At 52.1% G+C, this 21,875-nt stretch overlaps 8 protein-coding genes across 8 annotated transcripts; all 8 read right to left on the bottom strand.

Moving 5' to 3' along the window:
- Positions 1-103: 103 nt before the first annotated feature.
- Positions 104-835, bottom strand: AYO20_05045 (hypothetical protein; the record flags this gene model as incomplete). Its single annotated transcript, XM_022643339.1, has 1 exon — positions 104-835. The coding sequence occupies one exon, from the start codon at positions 833-835 to the stop codon at positions 104-106; it is 732 nt and encodes a 243-aa protein (XP_022500676.1).
- A 256-nt stretch (positions 836-1,091) lies between these two features.
- On the bottom strand, positions 1,092-2,648 carry AYO20_05044 (hypothetical protein; the record flags this gene model as incomplete). The annotated part of the gene is made up of 2 exons (XM_022643338.1): positions 1,092-2,075; positions 2,133-2,648. 2 exons carry the CDS (start codon positions 2,646-2,648, stop codon positions 1,092-1,094), a joined length of 1,500 nt encoding a protein of 499 aa, XP_022500675.1.
- A 174-nt stretch (positions 2,649-2,822) lies between these two features.
- AYO20_05043 (hypothetical protein) lies at positions 2,823-3,939 on the bottom strand (the record flags this gene model as incomplete). Its single annotated transcript, XM_022643337.1, has 2 exons — positions 2,823-3,575; positions 3,700-3,939. The coding sequence occupies 2 exons, from the start codon at positions 3,937-3,939 to the stop codon at positions 2,823-2,825; spliced, it is 993 nt and encodes a 330-aa protein (XP_022500674.1).
- Positions 3,940-4,427: 488 nt separating this feature from the next.
- AYO20_05042 (hypothetical protein) lies at positions 4,428-9,886 on the bottom strand (the record flags this gene model as incomplete). Its single annotated transcript, XM_022643336.1, has 3 exons — positions 4,428-7,788; positions 7,837-8,111; positions 9,722-9,886. The coding sequence occupies 3 exons, from the start codon at positions 9,884-9,886 to the stop codon at positions 4,428-4,430; spliced, it is 3,801 nt and encodes a 1,266-aa protein (XP_022500673.1).
- Positions 9,887-11,110: 1,224 nt separating this feature from the next.
- Positions 11,111-11,926, bottom strand: AYO20_05041 (hypothetical protein; the record flags this gene model as incomplete). Its single annotated transcript, XM_022643335.1, has 1 exon — positions 11,111-11,926. The coding sequence occupies one exon, from the start codon at positions 11,924-11,926 to the stop codon at positions 11,111-11,113; it is 816 nt and encodes a 271-aa protein (XP_022500672.1).
- A 1,585-nt stretch (positions 11,927-13,511) lies between these two features.
- On the bottom strand, positions 13,512-13,910 carry AYO20_05040 (hypothetical protein; the record flags this gene model as incomplete). The annotated part of the gene is made up of 1 exon (XM_022643334.1): positions 13,512-13,910. The coding sequence occupies one exon, from the start codon at positions 13,908-13,910 to the stop codon at positions 13,512-13,514; it is 399 nt and encodes a 132-aa protein (XP_022500671.1).
- A 731-nt stretch (positions 13,911-14,641) lies between these two features.
- Positions 14,642-16,486, bottom strand: AYO20_05039 (hypothetical protein; the record flags this gene model as incomplete). The annotated part of the gene is made up of 2 exons (XM_022643333.1): positions 14,642-16,200; positions 16,261-16,486. 2 exons carry the CDS (start codon positions 16,484-16,486, stop codon positions 14,642-14,644), a joined length of 1,785 nt encoding a protein of 594 aa, XP_022500670.1.
- Positions 16,487-17,776: 1,290 nt separating this feature from the next.
- On the bottom strand, positions 17,777-19,940 carry AYO20_05038 (hypothetical protein; the record flags this gene model as incomplete). Its single annotated transcript, XM_022643332.1, has 2 exons — positions 17,777-18,877; positions 18,933-19,940. The coding sequence occupies 2 exons, from the start codon at positions 19,938-19,940 to the stop codon at positions 17,777-17,779; spliced, it is 2,109 nt and encodes a 702-aa protein (XP_022500669.1).
- Positions 19,941-21,875: the final 1,935 nt, after the last annotated feature.

Raw genomic sequence — 21,875 nt, 5'->3', positions numbered from 1 at the left:
ACAGAAAGCCATGTGGGCCAGGCAGCAGGAGCAGAAGCATGAGCAGCAGCATCCGATCCCCTTCTCAGCATTATCACTATCGCCATTGATGTTGCCATGACGATCATTTCACGCCGGCGACACCACCCTCCCCGCCACCCCCCGCCAATTTCTTGCGAAACACCTTCCTCTCGACCTCGCGGATCTTCTCCTTGTCCTCCATCTCGCGCTCGATCTCGCGCACCCGGGCCTCGCGCTCGTCGAGTTTTTGCTTCAACAGCGCCACCGTCTCCTCGCGGATGCGGGCGATTTCTTGTTTTTCTTTTTCGCCGAGAACAAGAGGATTTCCGCCTGCGCCACGGCCACCACCGCCGCCCTCGCCAACACCGACTCCGCCTCCGACAGTGGCGAAAATCTGCGACCGGAGCTGCTCGAAGCCGTACTGTACCAATTCCGCCTCGGTGAAGGGCTGTAGCGTGATCGGGTTCGTGTTGGGCGCGGCGCTCGTCACCGCCGTCGCGGGGACTTTGATCGCTTCCACAGCGGGGTGGATCGGCGTGGTGCGCAGTGGTGAGTCGAGTGGTACGGGTCCAGGTCCGCGCTCGTTGCTCATGGCTGTGGTAGCGGTGATGGGAGGATTTGGGAGACTCGATTCCGGCGAGGTCATGACCAAGTCGCCTTCGTGGTCTTGTAGAGGTTGAGCGGGTTGAGGTACAGGTTGCGCCGTCGGGTTCGAGACTGGACCGCCTCCTCTTTCAGGCGTCGTGTTGGGTGGTTCATCTGCGCTTCCGTCAACAGCAGGGATGGTCGCTGGCGCCGAGCCCGGCGGCTGGGCTTTTGAAGGGTCGTCTGCCATGCAGAGTTCTTGTAGAGAATGTGTGTTTGAGTTGTAAGTTTTATTGGATTATTCGACTGTGTACCAAGCCCCTCGTAGTTGGAACTACGGTTTTTGCCGCAAACTTGAACGTAACAGCGCTACGGTGAAGCAATACTCGAAAATCCCAAATATGTCCAAAAGTGAGAATGGAATACCACAATACTCAACGTCGTCTATCCTAGACCCTCTAAGCCCTACTTAATGAAGAACTGAACCAAAACAATGAGTGTCCGCGTTAGACGCGCACAGTGACAAATTTCCCAACTGCGGGAATGCCATTGGCCAGCAGATAAACCACGTAGGGTCCAGGAGCCAGTTTGACCTGTTCCGGCATACACGCTACGACCCTTTTTCGACCATTGCTCAGCGTCTCCCAGCCGTTGTTCTCAAGGTATACCATCACCTGGCCCATGTGGACTGAGTGCGTGATAAATCCCCCGCTGTATAGGACAACCTCCAGCGTCTTGACCTGCTCTGCAGTGCTAAACTCGATGGTCACTCGTTTACCACGTCTCAAGGTATATGTCGAGAGGCCCATCACCGTAGGTCTCCGCGACGCCTTGTCACCACGAAGGTATGGGGGAAGCCATGTCTCCATCCTGAACTCGGTGGGGAATGCCTTGTATTGATTATGGATATCAACATGTTGTTGGGTTACTGGCATTTCGTTGGGATTGCTTCCGGCAATGAGCACCGTTCCATCCAGAAGTAGGAAGGCGACAGAGTGATAAAGCCTGGCAATTGTCGTTCTTCCAGACACGGTCCAGTTATTCCATTTCGGATCATAGACTAGGGCTTCCAATGCCGGGTACCTGGCCAGTCCAAAACCTTGCGCACCTTTGTGACAGCCGTTGATCCAGAGCACGGTACCATCGAGAAGTAAAACCCCCTCCACCATTCCTCGGGGGCCTGGCATCGCAGACATCTCCCACAGGGGACGCTTACCCATCGGTTTCAGCCTTCCACAGGTTGCCTCACAAGGACTGTTGATTGCTTGTGTTTGTCCTCCGCCACAAATCATGATCTCAGGCTTATAGCGGTTCTCTGCACGTAGGGGCAACATGACGCTACCACCTGTGTTGGGATAAGTTCTGTGCATTCCAGGCAAGTCAGGCATTGTCCTGATGGTCTCATTTTTGGCCACGTCAAACAGCTCCGAGCAAGTGTCTGCAAAAATGAAGAGCGAACCATCGGGCATCAGGTGCAGAAAGGGGTACATCTAGTACGGCATCGTCCTGACCAAAATGTTCATTGGTATATTTTCGCCTTGACTGACACCATTTACATCGAGAATTTCGTAGGTTGGGTTATTGTTGCTGAAGTTGAATTGATTTTGTCCGTTTAAGCTTCCTGCTGCCACGAAGATCTTGCCATCTGCCAAGGTCTGTGCTGTTGCATACCATCTGTTGGAGGCCAATTTATTTCCAGGCTCTTTCCATGAATAGTTGCCACCTTCGTCTCCAATGTACCGAATTGCATCGAAGCCGTCCCCAACTGTCGGGTCTAGCCAGAGCAATGGGGCGTTCCCGCCGACTGTGACAAGCCGTCCATCTGACAAAAAACTCCCACCACAGCAAAAGGGATTTGTCGCGACTGACAGCGGACTCAGGTGATGCGTATCTGGATCGTAGAGCGCGGAATAGGCCCATCGATTGTTCGGCAAGCGCAGCTCGGAGTAATCCTCGACTTTGTCCAGGAACAATACTTTGCCCGAAGGAGGTAAAACAGCAGCGTGCATGACCGGCACTCCGGACCGTGCAATGACGCTGAGATAACTGCTGCCGATGTCCATTGGTAAAATATTCGTGTATAATATCCAGGCAGCCCGGTGATGGGGGAAGAGTTGGTCGTAAGAGAGTCCAAGTTGGTAGAAGATGTGAAGAAAGGCGACATCCATCGACAGGGACTGTTTTATGAACTGGCTGGAAGGCGCATCTCATGCCTCAGAGATGCTTTCCCAACACCATCATCCTCCTTTCCAAATGCCCCAAAGGCCCATCAAGTCACCAACTCGATCCTTGACGACCTCAACCACCTGCTCTTCGCGCTCGTTAGGTCTTCCCACCTCTTTGACTCGTCCGAACCCGTCATGTGCCACAACGATACAATCTAGGGCCGCCTCCAGAGTCCTTGCCAGTGACTCATGCCCCGAGTAATAAAGCCTCAACGCCTCCCCGTTGGTGCCAGCAAAGGCAGACTTCATTTCGATAGCTGCTTGAACCCTCCGGGGCTTTGCTGCTTCTTGATACAACTGAGTGTCACGGATTGCGCCAATCTCGAGAGGAACAACTACAAGGACAAGGACGTCTCTTGATATTCGTGCGATTTGTGTAATGTTCCTCATTAGATTCCTCAGCAACGCATTGCTCTGAACAAGGCCGCTCCGACGATGCGTGGCTGACACCGTCTGTCCTAAACCCTGTATCAAGACGATATCGTGGGGTGAAGTGCGTTTGCCAGCTTCTGGATTAATTGACGTGTTAGTCGCATGAGTCCGCTGGAACAGCTCCTGACTGATCTCCGCCAAGCTTTCTGCCAGTCCCGCAAGGTCAAAATACTGTAACAGTCGGACAGTTTTGAGAAGCTCGAGCGCAGCCGAGGAATCAGAGATGGTCTTTGTCAGAAGAACATGGAGCATCGGAATGCTTTGAGAAGTATGAGGAGTCACAAGGTACACATTTGGCAGTATACTTGAACTGGCTTGGGATTGCAATCGAGGCTGGAGGAGTGCTGCAGCAAGCGTTTGGAGGACGAAAGATCTCTGATTCCTCACAAAACGATCAGTTGCACTTCGCCTGAGCTTCGAGTAGCCCATATCAGAGCATGGGCCAGCTGTCACTCACCTTACTTCTCGGAGAGTTACCATCCTGCTCTTCAGTCGACCCAATTCCAATGACTCTCCCACCCAGCCAGAGCGCGGCAAATGACCTGTCAAGACCCTCAATCCGGATACCCCTCACTTCGCTTGCGTGTGGACTTTCCTGCGGCCTCAAGTCCTTTGGCTGGGTACTAGCTCCCTCGAGATCGATCAGCATGGAGGCTCGAACTGGTTCGACCAGTGTTGAAGTCATCGTATCCGCCATTGTTGGATATTCTCTTCAACCGGTGAGAAAAGGGGTAATCGGTCTTGAATAGTCATCGGTGGTGAGGGAATATGGCTTTATACTTCGGGACCATTTTAAACGTTCACTTGTGTTCAAGATGGCAAATATACAATGAACATGAAGTGAAGGAGAAATAGTCCGAGTTTCCACATTTCAAATGACACATATATCGTCATTCGAATCCCAGGCATTCGCGTATATACGTAGTCCGTACCTCATATATTCCGTGTACACAACAAGTGAATGGACTGGTCCCGCCTCTCTTGGGTCTATATCTTGAAAAAAGTCTTGAAATATTGCATTTTGGCCATAGAGACAGTATCTCGCAGAAACGCCAGGCGAGTCTAACTTGGAAGAAACACCCAAACACGATAGAAACAAGGAACGCTTATTTTGAACAACTCCTGGCTAGGAAAGACATGGCCCAAGTAATATACAATCCAGGGTTCTCTCATTATTACCGTCCATCAATAAGGCGGCCGGATGAGCCTGCCGGGTCGGTTTTCCTTCTGCATGTCCCCTACTGCCTCCGCGACAGGAACGGGAATGGCAGCCAACAGTGATCCCAAATCGAACTTTTCGATCGGGGATGAAGAGAGTGGTGTCGCACCCTTACGGCTTGTTGGCCGTGATGTCTTCCGAATACTTTGCTTTTCTCGCCCTGGCGACTGCGAATACACCTTGCCTGTGGGTTTTCGTGACTGGGGACTTTCAGGGACGCCCGCGACAGGGGTATCCACTGCAGCGTCCGCAGGTCGCGCTGGTGAAGCATCGCGGGGCCATGTACCAGGAAGGTTGAGCGTTGACGGGATCTTTGGTACTGGCGGAACATCCGCATCCGTCCGAGGATCCACTGTGACATTCGGCACGGTTGTTTGATCATGGTACGTGGAGTCTCTCGTTTGTGCGGTGCTGGAGGACGTCTGCGGCCTGGGTGGACTGCTCTCTAGACTCTGTTCGGTTGGGTTGCCAGTGGCCGCTACGTCGAGGAAGGACGGGTTACGGTCGTCGGCATCATCCCAACTAAGCATGCTGCTACTTCCGCTGCTCCCTGCACTTCTCCGAGAACTTGTCTGTGGTCTCCGCAGCGGGCTCTGCCGCCTTCCAGTAACACCATAGCCGGATAGAGCTCGCTTCAAATCAGTGACTCTGACTGTTGATTCTCTGCTCGAGGTAGTTGGAACCCTTGCAGGAGAGCCGGTGGCGCTCGCTCGTCGGACTTGAGTGAGGCTTCCTAATCCGCCCATAAGACCGTAAGTTGGCGTTGTGGAACCGTTTACCGTTGCCGTTGACTCTTTTCCATTCACAGAACCCAGAGGGCGAGTAGCACCGTTAACACCGAGGTGGTGGTTGGGTATGGAAGATGCTCCGGTCCTTGATCCCGTCATAGATCCGGCGCTCTCCTTTTCGACCGCAGCAATGCATGCTTCTCTGCTCCATCCTGCAGCCATCTCGTCTTTAACTTTCTGGGGGAGTTGATCCTCTCTCGAGGCTTTTGGCGGGGGAGCGGCTCCGTAACCGTAACCAAATCCGAGGGTCGGGACAGAGAAGACTCTCCCGGGTGACGATGGAGCCGAAGTCGGGGGCGTCAACAAAGCGTTGTCATATGCACTCGCAATCTCCTCCACGATATTTGAGACTGACAAGAACGGCTTGATTGTTTCCACGGCTTCTTCATTATAGCTTGAGCTTTTTTCAGTCTCCCTCCGAAGTTGTCTGATGTCTTCGACGGACCAAGCTGGGAATTTGATCCTCTCGAGCCAGATCCCAAAACGTTTTCTTCGAGAAATCTCTGCATTGATCTCATGACCTGTCGGACTCGTCTCAAAGTCGAAACTTTCCGCGATTGTCCACAGGTAGCCATGCACAAAACTCCCGACATTGACTCTTCCCGAGGTGGAGACAACCTCTCCATTAAGGGCTGTTTCCTGAAGTCTGAGGACCATCGGCAACCCGCTGCGGACCGCATTGACACCAAGACGTTCGACCAATTTGGTTAGAAGAAGGTAGAGGAGAAGGAGATTGATTTCATTCTCGACATCGTCAAGAATGCTGTCATAGACAGCGAGATGGAGTAGAGCGAGAAAATTGGATCTTGCAGGTTTGCTTTCTTTGCGGGATGCGTTGGAGACGGCCCGTTTCGCCACACCGTTCTCGCCCTGAAGTTTCTTGGACTGTGTCTGCTTTCGATTGCCATCTCGGGGTAGAAGCATGTCGCTCTTGTTGGTCTCAAGCTTCAGCCACGCCAACAGCGCGTCCACATACGCAAACCTCACTTCATGATCTTCGTCTTTGAGGAGCCACTGGGTGCCCTCCCACACTTGCACCCCGACCCGTGCACGTGCTTCAATTGGGGCTCCTCCGATGCTTCGTCTGCTATTAGCGCGAACCAGGATTTCTCTGATGACTCGGCAAGCAGTGACTCGTGCAGTTGCAAATGAGAAGAAGGTGGAGGTGGAGGTGTCTTCTTGTATGTTTGCAGACTCTGCAATTGCCTTCGTGGCGGCAGCTGGGTCATTAATAGCAGCTGCCGAAGTGGGGACTTCGGACTGTGGTGATGGTTTGAGCCGCGCTAGAATTGCTGTGAGCATGTCGCTGATCTGGTCGGTGTAGTAGATGTGGTTGGAAAGAGAGGCGATACATTTCTGTAGCCTCTCAAGCAATTCTTGCCGGACAGGTGATGCTGTCAGCTCTTTGGACAACGTCCGGGACATCTTGTTCTCCGTCAAGACCGAAGCTGGATCGAATGCCTCCTTGGTTACTCGATAGAACCCGAGAGTATCCTCTCGATGTGGCTGCGTGATGCGAGCATTTGGTCCCCCGAGTTGGAGGAGGACTAGCATGTGCTGGATGAAGCCAAGTAGAACATCCATGACGCTCAATCCAATGAGATTGACGGGCGAACTGAGAAGCCAATCGATCATGGTGGTGAGGACTAGCTGTTTTTCCAGAACTCCTTCCGCCATGGGACTTCTGACCAGTGTTTCCATGGCGGTAACAACAATGATAAAACGGTCCTGTACGGGTGTCCACCGCGCAATGGCTTCAAACAGAGATGTCGCCCAGTTGCCAGTCCTTGATGTTTCCGGCGTAACCTTGGGCGGGTTCTTCGAAGCAATGAATTTTAGGGTCAAAGCTGTTGCCAACCTGGTTTGACCCCTTGTACTTCCGATGCCAACAGAGAATATTTGTTTCAGGCACCTTAATGCCAAAGCTCTCACCTCCTCTTCAGCAACCTTGTCCGCACCGGCGGTGGTCTCGACCGCCGCAGCAGGATCGCCGTCGATAGTGTCGACGGTTGTGACAGTTGCGATACTCATGCGTCTCCTCCTGGCGGATTCGTCGTCCATCCTCTCGCTTGTTTTTGCCCGCTGCTGTAATGTTGAGAGGATATTCTCTTCTTCCAGCGACATGTTCTCCAGAATCACCGGCATGACCAGGTTGAGTTGTCGACTAGAATCCACAGACAGAACATCGGAGGCTACGACAGCCCGGATGGCCCGAAGACCAATTTTCCGCCATCTAAGAGAGAGAGGAATAGGGTCGTTTTGTTTCTTGTCCGTCGGTTTTGTTTTCAAGGCAAATCCAGCGTAGTGCTGGACGAGGGAGATGTACTGCTGAGCACGCTGCTGGTCGGCGGTGAGAGAGGCAACCTCGACGTATTTGCAGAAGGCCTCGAATGTAGGAATAGAGTCTTCCACCATGTTCACGTCCTTGGAACGGAGGACAGAATCGAGTATGGTGAGGACGGATTTGGAGTAGAGAGAGAGGTCACGGGGTGCTTTCTCGATGATTGCAGCGAGGATCTGGAGGGTGACCTGGACATTCCTAGGGTTCAGTTAGCAATGATCGTGGCAGAGTTATTGTGGTGCGCACCCGAGCCTTCCTTTCCAGACATCACCGGCGTTCTTCTTCTCCAGGAATGCGCCGACCTTCTGCAGCTTGTTCCGACGGGTGGATGCATAATAGAGAAGATAGCTGAGCTCGGAGGACATGGGCTTGACCTCCTGGACATTCTTCTGGTATTTGGGATAACATTTCAGGACAAGAACTTGGTGCTTTGGGCGGCATTTCTGCTTCGCGCTGTGAATGGGGTTGAGTAAGGAGCTCATGGCGACGATGACCGACGTCGGAGTGGGAGGTTGAAAGGGCTGTCATGGGGTTTGGGGCGAGATTATCACGGCATCGGAATGTCGCGTAGCATGATGATCGGATAGTGAGATGGACGTTGTGGAAGCATCTTGGTGAGACCTGGATGTGAACACGGAGGCGGCCAGTCGCTGTGAAAGCGAAATCTTCCTGCGAGATGACGATGAGGTTTGGCGAGGTTTCCCCGAGCGTCCAGGGAAGGTCGCCGCCAGCCACGGGGGGCTGTTTGGTGAATAAATACGAGGTAGCTACCTACAAGGTACCCGTGATAATATGCTCCACCACCATGTAATAACTAGATACGGAGTACCAGGATCTCTCTCTTGCTATCTTGGTCCTTAAAGCTCTCACTCCTCAGCTGGATTCAGACTCTTTCTCCACGTCCGGCACCTCTGTTCTAGAGTCCAGACTATTGAACGTGGATCAAGATCCCGTCCCCCCATTAATCAGACTGCACCTATCCACGGATGATCGCATCCCGCCTTTGCATAATCATGAATGTCCTCCACCGCACGTGTGTTTGTGCAACCACTAAAGACGACTTATGCGACAATAACCTCTCTCAGAATCCCCAATGTCACTGCTCTCACCCCAACTTCTGGGCTATATCGCTGGCGCATCCTCTTGACCCCGCCCGTGCCATACGTCAAGGTGATCACCAGACCAGTCATCGTGCTTCTCCCCTCGACGATCTCGGTATCAAGTGCAGTCGAAAGAGATGGATGGGACACGAAATATTGATCACATATGTAAGTGGAAGAGGTATAGAATGACTTGAACATCACCAGACCTCGTCCAATCAAGATGTCGTCAACGACACCCCTCATACGACCCTAGGCTGGAAGGGCAGGAGCACGTGAAGCTGGACGTGCTGGATTCCATGCCGACATGAGTAGCTCATGGAATTATGAATGGAGAAAGAAGTCCGTGCTCGGGCTGTCATGCAGCCGCAAACAGATGCAGAGTAGTGGCGAGGAATGCAGCAGAAAACATACCACGCTACCACAACAAACAGAGCTCGGGTGAGCAGATCTTGGATCTGAGCCAGGAATCCCGAGCCAGTGGTAGAGAGGACCGATCGAAGATCAAATCATCACCGCTCAGGTATCTACTCTGGGTAGAATGTCGTTCGATATGCTTCTGTATCCCTCTTGGCAGTAGCACCATCACCGTAGGGCATGGATACCGCTAGTTTTGCGAGAGAAGTTGACCAAACAGCTAGTCGAAGAAAGAATTATTGCCTGTAAAATCACATGTTTCCGATTGTGGGATTAGGTGTAGAATCGCTAGAAATGCCATATCAATTCAGATGCTCAACCAACGCTCAAAACACCCTTCCCTGCGCTGATCAGGGAAAGATGGTGGAATCAGTTCATGCTTTTGAAGTAACCTCTAAATATCTATCCCGTAATAGCAGCGATCTATATGGGTATCTGTGCTGTACTGCGCTGCAAATGTAACGATCCTCGCTGAAAATTGGAACGCCAACCCAAAATGTATTCGTCTATTATGCGTCCATATGCTCAATCTCGTAGTGAGACGAATGGGTGGTAGGAAGTTTGCTGTCTTGTGTTCGATGAGGCTTTTAGAGGACAGAGTTCGGGGCTCCAACAGCGATGTTAGGTCGCGGTAGACTGAAGAGAGGAGTCGTCGAGTTCTTGGGTGTATAGTAGAAGACTTCCGACTTCTTGGGCCAGTAGTAGACGGCCGCAAAAGGAGCGATGGCCGTGGCAACGGCGGGGACGGTTGCTTTGGCGAAAGCAAAGACGGCAGACATTGTGTTGGTTGAGAGAGAGCAGTCGGTAAGGTCTCGTTGGGAAGAAATTCGTCGGGGGTAGGTGCAGTTGTGTATGTACTGACTGTGTAGAGGACTGGGAGGTATTTGGGGCCCAGGGAGATTCAAGTCAAGGAATCAAATGGGCTGTGGATATGCAGGTGACAGAAGAGAGACCGATGTAAAAGAATGGACGATGGGATTAAATACAATCACATCTATCAACCGATGTAGCAACGTGGTGCGTGGACTGGTAGTAGTACTGTCACTTTGTTATCACCGCCCATAGCGGTCTGGAAACCTAAATTTTTCTGGAACAAAAAAAAACTCACATGTTGACCACCGGGATGCCATTTAGAGACTAGCGTGTCTCAGGGGAAACTTCCAAAGATAGAAGCTTCCTCCGTCCCTCCAGCCAAAATCCGCATGTTGACTACCAGTGTCCCCAACCACCTCCCAAAACTTTAGTGATAAGAGGCTGTGGATGCTGGCGCTGACAGGTCCCGAAGGCTTATCACCTATTATTTGACGGCGGTGTGCCACAAGTATCTCCAGGTATGGTGTTTGAGGTGCTTGGGAACCGAGAATGGCGGCTCGTCCTTACCTATGGATCCCTAGCTTTGCCGCGATCTTGCACGATCTAGCACCCAGACCTCAATTATCGCTGGTCCAGCATCCAGGAACCGAATGTCGTGCTTTGCTTTTTCACATGTCACTGAATTTCGGTTAAACACTCCTCCGCCCTCTGCCCACCACCTCGAATCTCTCATGGAGGAAATGACTGGATCGTCTTTCTAATGACGGCAGATAGGTTCTTACTCCAGATTTCTCAGCATCGATGCTGGATGCACAGAGACTCGGAGCATTTGAACCTTTATCGAAAAGCGTCATTGACCGCAGCAGATAGCAGCGAGAGCCGTAACCCTCTACCGGAGTAGAGGTCAAGCGGTAATACCTTCACGACTTGGTTGGGCTTACTCAGATGGGCATAACGCAGCCTTCGTCACCCCTGGTTCACTTCCAGCATGTTCAGAGTCACAAATATATTGTGGGAATTTTGACCGAATAATACTCAGTACATTGGGAGGATCTTGGGTGTCGTGTACCGCCTCGAGTATGGTTATGATCCTCAACCAAAAGCAGAGAAGTAACGTACAGACTCCACTATCCGTCTTTTTATTTCTATCAAAAGTTGCCAGTTGGGGCCGAAAACATTATATATTCACTTCAACCTTGTAGAGCGAGCATATACCTGTTGCCGCCATGAGCTGGGATCTGGGCTCCGTTGACCCACCGTGCCTCGTCGCTGGCCAGAAATCCTACCACCGACGCGACCTCCTCGGGCTCACCAGGTCTCTTCTCAATCGTATGTGGCGCCACGGATTCTTCGATCGCCGCTGGAAGCACTTTCATGACAGCCTTCAGAGGGTCAGTTGCTGTCGACCCGACGCTGACCGAGTTGAACGTGGCATGTTTTGTTGCCGCAAAACTTGCTGCTAGAGATCGAGTAACACTGTCCAATGCAGCCTTGCTTGCACCATAGGCAATCGAGACGTCGTCATTCGCCAGCTTGGACATGATGCTTGAGATGGTGACAACCCGGCCGCCTTTTGCGGGCAGATGTGGTAGGACTGCGGCGATGATGCTGATGGCGGAGAAGGTATTTCCCTGGAAGACCTTGTTAAAGTTTTCTAGTGTTATGTTGGCAAAGGGGACGACCAGATCGGGGGTGTTGAGAGCCGCATTGCACACAGTGATGTCGATGGTCTTGGTATCCAACCCACTGAGGACTTGGGGGATCAAGTTTGCTCCCAACTGCGGATCCAGCAGGTCGGCCTGGATTGCGATTGCCTTCTGGACACCCAACTTCTTCAACTCCTCCAGTGTGCTGTCGGCGGCTTTGGTGTTTCCGGCATACGTGATTGCGATTTTCGACGCCCCTCTTTGTGCTAGTTGGACGGTGACCGCAGCACCAATACCTCTGGACCCTCCAGTAACCAAGGCAGTTTTGCCTTCCAAGGATCCGACTTTGCTCGCTGCCATTTTTTAATATAGAGAAAATAACGTTCTTGAATGACAGTATATGGCACGGGGATTCATGGGTTCGGTGGACGTTTATCAGCAAGCATAGATACAGCAAGGCAGATATAGATGAATTAAGAGAACTATCATCTTTATATATATACCACTCAAGCACTGGATATGTGTGGTCCTCTGTTGGAGGGTCTTTCCGAGGCGAACGAGTCGTAAATTTTGGCATCCCATACAACATTACGAGGTTACACATTTTGATAGAAGCTACAGGCGCGCGCGTAGGCTTGGAAAGTTATAGTTTCCTATTCTCCTTCTGTGGGCATTTTACCCAAATCCTCGGGGAATTGCGGGGTAATTACTTTGTATATTGTGACCAAGACCGATGCATAGCCACCTGCCTGTCTGTTCACTCTTCATGCCCAGGAACGCATTAATAATATAACCCAAGGTCTTCGTGTTTCACGGAAATGGACGGAGAGAGCGCGAGAGAGGGTGTCTCCAGTCTCCACTATCGCGACATTGCTCATCTTGATGAAGAACTAGAACTATCCGAGGTCCATGGGACTTGAGCACCAGGCCTGAGGATATGGTCTCCTGTTTCTCGGAATCTGGTTTGATTGATGACTTGGGTCTCGAGATCGCGTATACCATACTACCCAGACGGTGATAATGCATTCAGATATGCGAGCAATCCATATACATACCGAGTACGAGCAAGTATATCGTCGTTACATAACAACCACTACATCTGTCTGCAGCCGACGGTACAGTAGAAAGACATCGGTATCCCAGAATGAAAAAGTGCTGCTTACCTCGGGAAGTCAAGGGTTGTGCTTAAGCGGTCTTTTGTTTGTCGGCATCTTCCCTTCCTCTGCTGTGTTCTGCTTTTTCTTGATCTTGGTAGAGTAGAGCTTTCAGCCTCAGTCCCACACACCGAGGTAGGGTCTCGGCTTGCGAAAGGAGAGATGGCGCTGCGCTGGTTCCCTCGACCTGGAGAAATTCTTGGTGCTTGGACACGATTCTCCCGTGTTTCATCTGGCCATTATCGCAGATCTGAAAAGATTAGGTGGCTCAGATAAGCGACCAGCCCGAGCGTTGGACGTTCATCCCGGTCGTCTGTGACAGTGTCGGACCAAAGTGATGGTCCCCACGTTTTTCCAATAACGAAGGGTGGCATGGGAGGTTCCGGGCACTGGGGAAACCGTGGGGTTCAGAAATCCAGGAGGTCTAGGGGGCGTGGGTGGTGTTCTCAGTCATCCGATTCGTCTCTGACATCTTGCAAAGTTCCACCTGTGGGAAAGTTCGCCCCGACATCGCAAAGGCTCTGGTTGTTGGACTTAGGGGTGGTTGGAAAGGTGTAGTCGGCGACAGTGGCATCGTAGAAGGGGTTTAAATTTGCTAGTTGAGCAGACGATAATAGGTATCTGATACTAAACTGGGGGAGAAAAAAAGCAGGGCGCAGGAAAGGAGGGGGAAAGGCTCCTCCTTCCCACGCAAATATGCCAAGCCACCTGTCCCCCTCGTCGCAGTGTGTCTGTTTTCGACATGGCATTAGATATTGTATTCCAACTCCCATCATCATAATAGTACGTGATCAAGAAGACTTTGAATCCGTCACCCCCTCGATAATGACCCAGAACTTGCGGATCTTGCCCTCCTCCACCATCAGCACATCCGCCCCCTTGACCTTGACCTCGACCTCGCCGGTCGCCGTGTCCTGCGGCCCAAACCCCCATGCGAGATAGACCATGCCGTGGTTGCGCTGCACGTTGCCCACGGGCACGAACCCCCACCCCTTGCGCGCGCCGAGCAGTTCCTCGCATTTGCTGTCGACCCCGTCGTGGCCGGTGACGACCGAGTCCGGCTCGTAGAAGGTCACGTCTGCGTGGTACGTTTCTTGGATGGCACGGCGGCGCGACTCGCGGTCCCGGTTGCTGAAGACGTCGAGCAGATTGGCGTAGGCTAGGGTGTGGGCGACGTCGGCGGAGGCCATTGTCTTTGTTTTGTTGAGCGTTGAGCGTTGAGCGTTGATCTGCGGATGTAGGTGTCGGCGTGGTTTCTCTGGGTTTTTGATCGGTGTTGTTACATGCGACGACAGGACTGAGGGACGGGGGCCCTACAGTATCGTGAGTCTTCACTCTTTTTATACATATGCCCATGTATCTATCCATCCATCCCGCGAATAAGGCCCTCATGTGAACGGTCGATCTACCTTCCTACATACGTAGCTGCATAGCTTGCCTACTGAATCCACGATCTAATCCGCTTTAAAAAGTCGCGGCCCCCGAGTACGCCGCAATACAACACCAAAGCAAAAGACCGTCCCCTTGCCGCCTCGGATGACATATCGAGGAAGCAAGGTTGTCCCTTGTTCAGCTCGCTTGATAGTTAGTCGGCCTGATCGGACGAAAGATGCATGAGCCATAATCCATCCCAGTAAGCCAGTTTCGATCGGGGAACAACGGTTGCCGTGTCTGTATCGAAGATGATACTGTGCCTTTAACCCCGACATATCCATTGCCTTTGAATTGTCCGCAATGCCATTATCGAAGTAGATACTCGCATGTCTAGTATCACCTCGCAGTATCTATCCAAGTCCCTGTCTATCTCCAGAAACACCCTGCCCATCCAATGCCTGCAAGAAACCAGCCCATAAAACCATGCTTGCGGTATTCAAGAAACCCGCCCTTCCAGACCTATCATCTTCCCAGATTGGTAGCTCCCCTAGAACCGACTGATATCCCTCCCAAACACCTTGACAGCCACCCATTGCACCACGACAAGGAACTTGTTCCTCCAACTCAGCGTCATCGTGAGATATGCTCCTCTCCAAATGAGGTAGGCCGCCAGCCCTTTGATCCCCTTCGCGGCACCACCACCGTTGCCATTGCCGTTGCCACCCTGAAGAATGGCCTTGGCTCCTCCGAGATAGGTCAAAACGCCTAAATTCCTGAAAGTAAATCCCTTCTGCTTCCGAAACTCCTCGGGGGAAGGGTGCTTGTTCAGCGTCTTCCCAAGCCAGAGGGCCTGCTGATTGGCGACTTGCGCAGTGGCTGGTAAGGCACCAGACATCAATTTGCTCGTGTCCCCCAGCGCGAACACATTCTTCATGTACGCCTTGGGCTTTTCATCTTCCTTCATGCCCTCGGCGCACGCTGTCGTCAGGTGCAACCGAAAATGGTCATCTACCAATATGACACCGGTTCTGGCGTCGCGCTGGATGATCCATTGTCGTTGCATCGGGTCTGTCAATTCTCCCTGGGTGATTTGTGCCGATTCTGTCGGGAATCGACGCACATGATTGAGCGCTTTCATCACAAACGGGTTGTTCATGTTTCCCGTAGACCACACACACATGCCAATACCGACATCGCCTTCTTCTTGCGTGTTGATCGTATAGACTCGTCCTTTGACTTGGCTGGCTTGATCCTGGCGAGCTTTTTCGTCGTTAGGAAACCCCTTTCGGAGTTCTTCGACATGGTGGGAGGTTTTGATCTCAATGTTCTGGCGTCTGTACTGTTTCACCGCGTAGTCGGCGAGTGAGGCATCGAACATGGGGAGAACCTTGGGGGCGACGTCGTAGAGACTGATGCGAACGTATCTCATGAGATCAGGGTGGATCTTGGAGAGGTCGTCTCTCAGGAGGTCCGACAGACAGGCGGCGAATTCCATCCCCGTTGGACCACCACCGACGACGGCAAAATGTAAGAGGTGCTTCTTCGTGTCTTCGGGGATGATGGGTAACCGTGCGAGTTCGAATAACTCCAGGATCCGTCGACGTATGGCAACTGCATCTCGCACGTCCTTCAGGAACCATGCATTTTCTCTCACGCCCTTGGTGCCGAATGTCTGGCTATAGGTGCCCACAGCAATGATCAATTTGTCGTAGTGGATGGGAAACGTAGGAACTTCATGCGAGCCGGTCCCACCCATCTGTACCTCCTTTTGCCACGGTCCATGAGGGAAAACGCCCTTCACAGCGTACCCACTGGCCGTCTGCTGTTCATTCGGTTTTCTCGGCCCCGTCATCGCGTGGCCTACATCTGGATCCAGGACTGAGGGTTCAATGGTAACGGTTCTGTCCGCAAAGTTGACATCGTCTGCCCAGCCTTGAATGTACTCCAAGCCACTGTTTTTCTTTCTCACGGACTCGAGCACGTTTCGGAATTCGAGGGTGCCCACGGTGGTGTCGTTGAGGAGAGGGGTGAAGACAAAGTATGAGCGAGGCGAGACGAAGACAACGCGGTATTTTCTCTTGTCCAGCTGGCGACCCAGGACATAACCTGTTGTACGAGGTCAGCGCTCTTCTTGGAACATACTTGGACGCAAGACGGGTACAGTACCTGCCCAACCACTACCCAAGATCACCACCTTTTCCCTGGGGTCGCTCGAGTCTTCCTTGTCTGTACCCTTGGTGATTTCGACTGGCGTAGCAAACCAGCGCCTCTGCCAATGCCTCCCGGAGATCTGATCAGTCCGCAACTCGGCCTTGTGGAGACTGGAGGCAGCGCCTCTGAGATGCCTCTGCCATTTGGGGAGCATTGAATAACGCAGCGTCACGGGTTTCATGGTATTAGCTTTGCTGGTTCACACACGCACACACATGCACACCAGAGGGACACGAGGCATAGGAATTGCAACGGCCACTTGAGCGCAGAGGATCGTCATGTTGGGCCTTGGGCGTGTTGGGGCCACCACAGGTTGATATCAATCAACTCACCAACCCTCCGATGGATGAGCGGAAGTTACCTCGCGTTAAGGCCCCAGTAGGACAGGGACAGGGACAGGGACAGGGACAATGCGTTTCCCCGAAAAGAACTGCGGAGAGTGTGTGTATCCTTTGTATTTTCCTACGTCATTTTGACATCGACCTTCTCGAGACGAGACGGATACGGCGGACAGAGCCCAAAGAACCACCAGAACAACCCAAAGACATGGCGTAACGTTCCCGTCACAGGTGCCACCAACCGCACGACTGAAAGATGGATACGAGAAACAAAAGCGATTTGTCGCCGGAGACCGAAGATGCTGACAGCTCAATGGAGGAACTGGCCTTGGTCCACCCACATCTCGTTCGCCGAAAAGGGGCAGAAACTGTGGCTTGACTGGATTCCTCAACGGTTCCCCCCCCCAGCCAGGTATCGCGTTCAGTGTACGAGTAAATAACTATCTCTGGGATGGAGTTCCTGTCGGGTTAGTGAGGCTCAACAAAGTTATCAAGTTCCACTGCGGCATTTGCTGTCGCTTCCCCGTTACTCAGCCTGGTCAGGGGGAGATTATCCCAGCACCTGGCGCTGCGTTTATCCCGGATTCAATACTAAGACGATGCCCGATTATGTCAAAACGGTGACAAGTAATGAAGACCCTACATCTGTTCTTGAAGCTCGTATCATCATTTCATGTTAGCCTGATGGACTGGACTGCTCAGACCTTGTCTTTGCCTCGAGTTCTTTGAGGGTAACAAGGCTGACAACAATCCTAACACGACGTACATATGTACACGACGCCTATTCCGCCCAGGTCTTTTGCCTCATGCATTCCATGACAAACGCCTCACCCACAATCTGTTGCTGGTTGCTATTTGCCTCAACCATGATAAATGTCGAAGCTCTGTTTTGACACACCTTTGACGCCGTGCTTGCTGCGCCAATTTCAGTATTGGGCCTGTGAATTGCCCCTAGCTGAATATTGACAATATCGCCGCCCTTGGAAATTGATCTTGTCCATTTGTAACGCCACGCCCGGTACCGTGCTGGAAAGGAAAAGAGTGAGGCTTCAGGCGCCGATCGCCCGACTGAAGAAGTTTAGGAGATAGTATGTCCAACGAAATGAGAATTACTGCCTCCTGGCATCGACGTGTCATGTCTCTGACTTCTGCCAGGAGTTGAGATAGGCCATTAGTCCAACTCCGATTAGGACCACCCCGAGCATGGACACGTATGGTGCTGACTGAGCAATGGCATCTGAGCTACTGCTTTTGTCTCGTAGAACCGTTGCCACTGCCCGCTCGAGGTGCTCAGGTAATCTGGGTGTGCGAACGTGGCCATTGGCTTGTGCAACTGACTGGATCAGGGATGTCGAGATTTGCTCTTCTTCCGCGTTGGTAGCCTCAGCGTCCTCGTCATCCTGGGTGCGTGTTTGATGTTCACGCGACTTCCTTGTGGATGATTCGGCTTTCTCGTTTTCTGCTCGAATCTTATCAATCATCTCTGCGAGGCTTTTCCGGGCGTTGGTTGCATCGGCTTCTGCTGTCTCTGCGCGACGCTGAAATTGGTCCACGTCTGCTTTTAGTCTCTGCATCTCCCCGAGAACTTGGTCCAGGTTCTGCTGTAAGCTCATCGTTCTTGCATCAAGTTCGCTGTTCGCCTCGTTTCCCACTTCTTCTTCAATGCCCTTCGCGTCGTGAGTAGAGTCTGTCGGAGTTTCGGATTCTTCTTCAACGACCGTGACCGGCCGTGATGCTGCATGTTGTTCAAGCTTTCGAGCACGTTCTTCAGCGTCCTCTCTGGCTGACCGTTCCTGCCTCAGCATATCTTCTAGTTGCTTCACTCGGGCGCCCTGAGAGTCAAGTTCCTTTTTGGCGATAGACAGTGCCTCGATGAGAGACATCATTTGACTGTTCTGAGTATTTGTGGGAGAATTTGATGCATTGCTGGGCGGTCTAGCGGTTTCTCCGCGCTTCAGGAGATTTGTAAATGATGTTGCGACAGGGCTTGCTTTCGAAGAGTCTGGCTTCTCCGGAAGTGGTTGCTGTGGTGGTGGTGCTGGGGGATCAGCGAAGCGCGTCATATGCTCCATTTTGGGAGCCTTAGCACGTCCATTGGACTGCCGTTGAGGAACCCCTTCTTTTGACGTGGGCTGAGGTCGGGGCGCTGCGGCCCCAGGTGTCAATAATGAGTTCAGAAACGCACCCGCCTGGTCGAGTTCCTCCGCCTGCTGTCTTGCTGCTCGCATCTCTATCTGCAAAGAACTGTTAGTTTCTAGTGTACTGGGCGGTTAAAAAAAGATGACTTACGGCCAATGTCTTGACAAGCTGTTCCACATTCAGAGGCGTGGCACCCCACATATTCATCCGTTGCTGCGCAATTGAACTCATCTGACTGCCCGCGACGCTTGATGGAGCCGAAGCCCGCCCGTTCGTTGTCGGTCCTCCAGGCCGGCTTCGACTGTGAAGCATTGGTGAACTTACAGGTGATGCCAATAGGCTACCACCGTGAGAGGGATCCAGGTCGCCAAAAGTAAGATCGAGAACGTTGTTGGTCGTTCCAGGCAAGCCTACATATTCCACCTTGGCTGAGACCTTGTGGTGAACAATGGTCTTTTGATCCTCGCTCACGATATCTATGCCCAATTCTAGTGTGTCGTGTTGACGGAGTTCATGGGGCTCAGATTCTCGATTTTCCGGCGAGAGTCGCTGTCCATTGACAAACGTGCCATTTGACGACTTCACATCTCTGATGAACACCTTCCCACTCCGATCTGCCCATACTTCGGCATGTTGTCGTGACAGCACCTTGGAGTCAAAATATCCGTTCACGGGAGTTGGAACAGTCTTTGCATTTGTCTGACGGCCAATGCGAAGGACTTCTGGATAGAATGGGAGATTGATCTGTTTCCTCTCGAACGTGCCATTCATCGGTAACAGTGCCAAAATCGCGGCTGGCTCGCCAGTGACCGTTCCATTAACAACTCTGGACCCATTCACTTGAGTTGTAGGACTCTGATTCGGCAGTGCTGGCTGTACCGGACTCTTTCCTACCAAGGAGTTTCCGATAGCCGTTTGAAGCGACCCGTTTGCCCGCGCATTGGAGACACTCGCGGTCGATTCCGACTTGGAAACAGGCCAGAACCCTCCCCTTGTTTTCTTCTTTGGTCCATGAGCGGGTTCTGATGAGCTATCACTCTGGGTAAGGGTGACCGTTGAACCAGAAGAACTAGTGGATGAGAGCGACGAGGACGAATTACTCCTGTGTACAGTCTTGCGTTGAGGTAAAAACATCCGAGACACTTCGTCAGTGCTCATTGCAGAAAACCCTCCTCCTGTGCCGCTTAGACCATTCCAATTGAGCCTGGATATATTCGGAAAGCTGGGAGGCGATGCCACTGCGGTCGTCATCGGGAGGTAGGAGAACAGGGGTTAAGCCGTAGGCGCGTGCGTAGGTGTCCTAGACTCTTGCGAGGTTTCGTTTCCCCGATAGATGAGAGGGTGAAGTGACAGGAGCGTAAGGAAATAGGGATTCGTCGTTGGACCTGGCCTTCATGTGTCGGATCTCTTACGATCGGCAGGATGATCAAATCTGTGAGGGGGATACTGTGTCAACCAACATGCCTCTGCCACGACGTTCAGGCAAGTCGTTGCAAAGAGAGGACCATGTCAACTGCGTCGAGGACGTACAGGGGATCTAGACAGAGTTCGGGATGGAAAATGGCTGCTCGCGTGCAGAGGACCGGATAGCGAGGGGTCTGACCGAACAACTTGGGCTGACGACTGAGCTCCGGCAGTTCAAGAAAGAATCGAAATTGAAATCGGAAAAGCGTGACAGTATGTCAAAGGAATGCGGCTGCCATCAGGTGGTTGTTTGTAGGCGACTGGTGTCTGTTTAGTGTCCCTTTTGATGTTCACGAGGATGCGACTCGTGGTTCTTTAGCAGTTCAGATTGACGCTTTGGAACTTGTGGAAAGTCTCCCCGAACCAACGGCTAAGTCAAATCACGTGCCTCAACCGTGGTCGGCGGCAATTCTTCCAGGCCCGATTGGCAAAGATGGGGGCTTCTCATCGTCACACCTACTGCCTGCACCCTCACCTTACCTTCTCCAATTTGCTCTTCGTCGAGTAGCCACTGCTTCGTGCAAGAACTGAAAGCACAAGGAAAACAACAACGGCAAGATGCCTCCAATGCCTCCTTCTGCGCAGCGGCGTGGGCCGTCATGGATTGATAAAAGTATGTGGTGTCGCGCCACTCTCTCTCGTTCGCACGGAAGCTAATGTCGCCCGCAGTGAAAATGGGAATGTTGATGGGCGGAAGTTAGTCAAACAATGGCAGCAACAAGACAGAGGAGAAGTGACCGAAAGACTGACTGATTCGCAGCGGTTGGAGGGATCATGGGCTTCATCTACGGTCCGTCGCGATCAGCGCGCCAGTCCCACGGTTTCACACTAACTGTGCTGTCAGGTACCGTGACGATATTTCAATACGGCGCAGGTCAGGCTGGTGTAATGAGGACTTTGGGGAAATATATGCTGGGATCTGGCTCTATGTTCGGGTGTGTATTGACGCCGTTCTCTGTAACCATGGTCTCTAACCAAATGGCTCGACAGACTCTTCATGGGCATCGGAAGCATCATTCGCACAGATTCACCTCACATGACATCGACAGCATGGGCACGATCACGATATCCACCTCTCATTCACCCGCGACGGAACCAGTTCTCGATCAACTCCCGATGATTCAATCCGAGGAAACAGAAGGAACAGAGAGAAAAGAGTACGGCGACGACTCATTGTATATACCAGTTACGAACGGAAGTGAACTCGGAAAAGTTGATTGACCATGGACGAGAGCGATACCCATCACTGAAACAATAGCGCGAAGCCCACCAATTCGCTTTTTCTGACAACAACACTGAGATGAATACATACATTTGCTGGCTTCAGCCGTTATGACAACCCCCCTGGCGGATGTCGAACCGCTGTCCATTTTCAGTTGCACTTCATTTCCCATCGACATTCAAGGACATCCAGTATCAACACTAGTTGAGACTGCTTTTCACTAATCTCCTCTTTTTTTCCTGTCTACAGTGTCACTGATGCAGCGCCATTGCACAAGTTACTATGGGCAGAATCCCCATAGAACTACTTTGAGTACCATGAAACTTTAGTCTTCGCGATGTTGACCAAAAGTGTTGTCCTCTGTCGAATCTGGCGGTTCAGATAGGACGATGTAAAACTTCCAAATA

The sequence above is a fragment of the Fonsecaea nubica genome (assembly GCF_001646965.1).
Source record: "Fonsecaea nubica strain CBS 269.64 chromosome Unknown Scaff28, whole genome shotgun sequence".
Lineage (NCBI taxonomy): Eukaryota > Fungi > Ascomycota > Eurotiomycetes > Chaetothyriales > Herpotrichiellaceae > Fonsecaea > Fonsecaea nubica.
The sequence above is the reverse complement of the archived record's forward strand: the minus strand, read 5'-3'. Positions and strand labels throughout refer to the sequence as shown.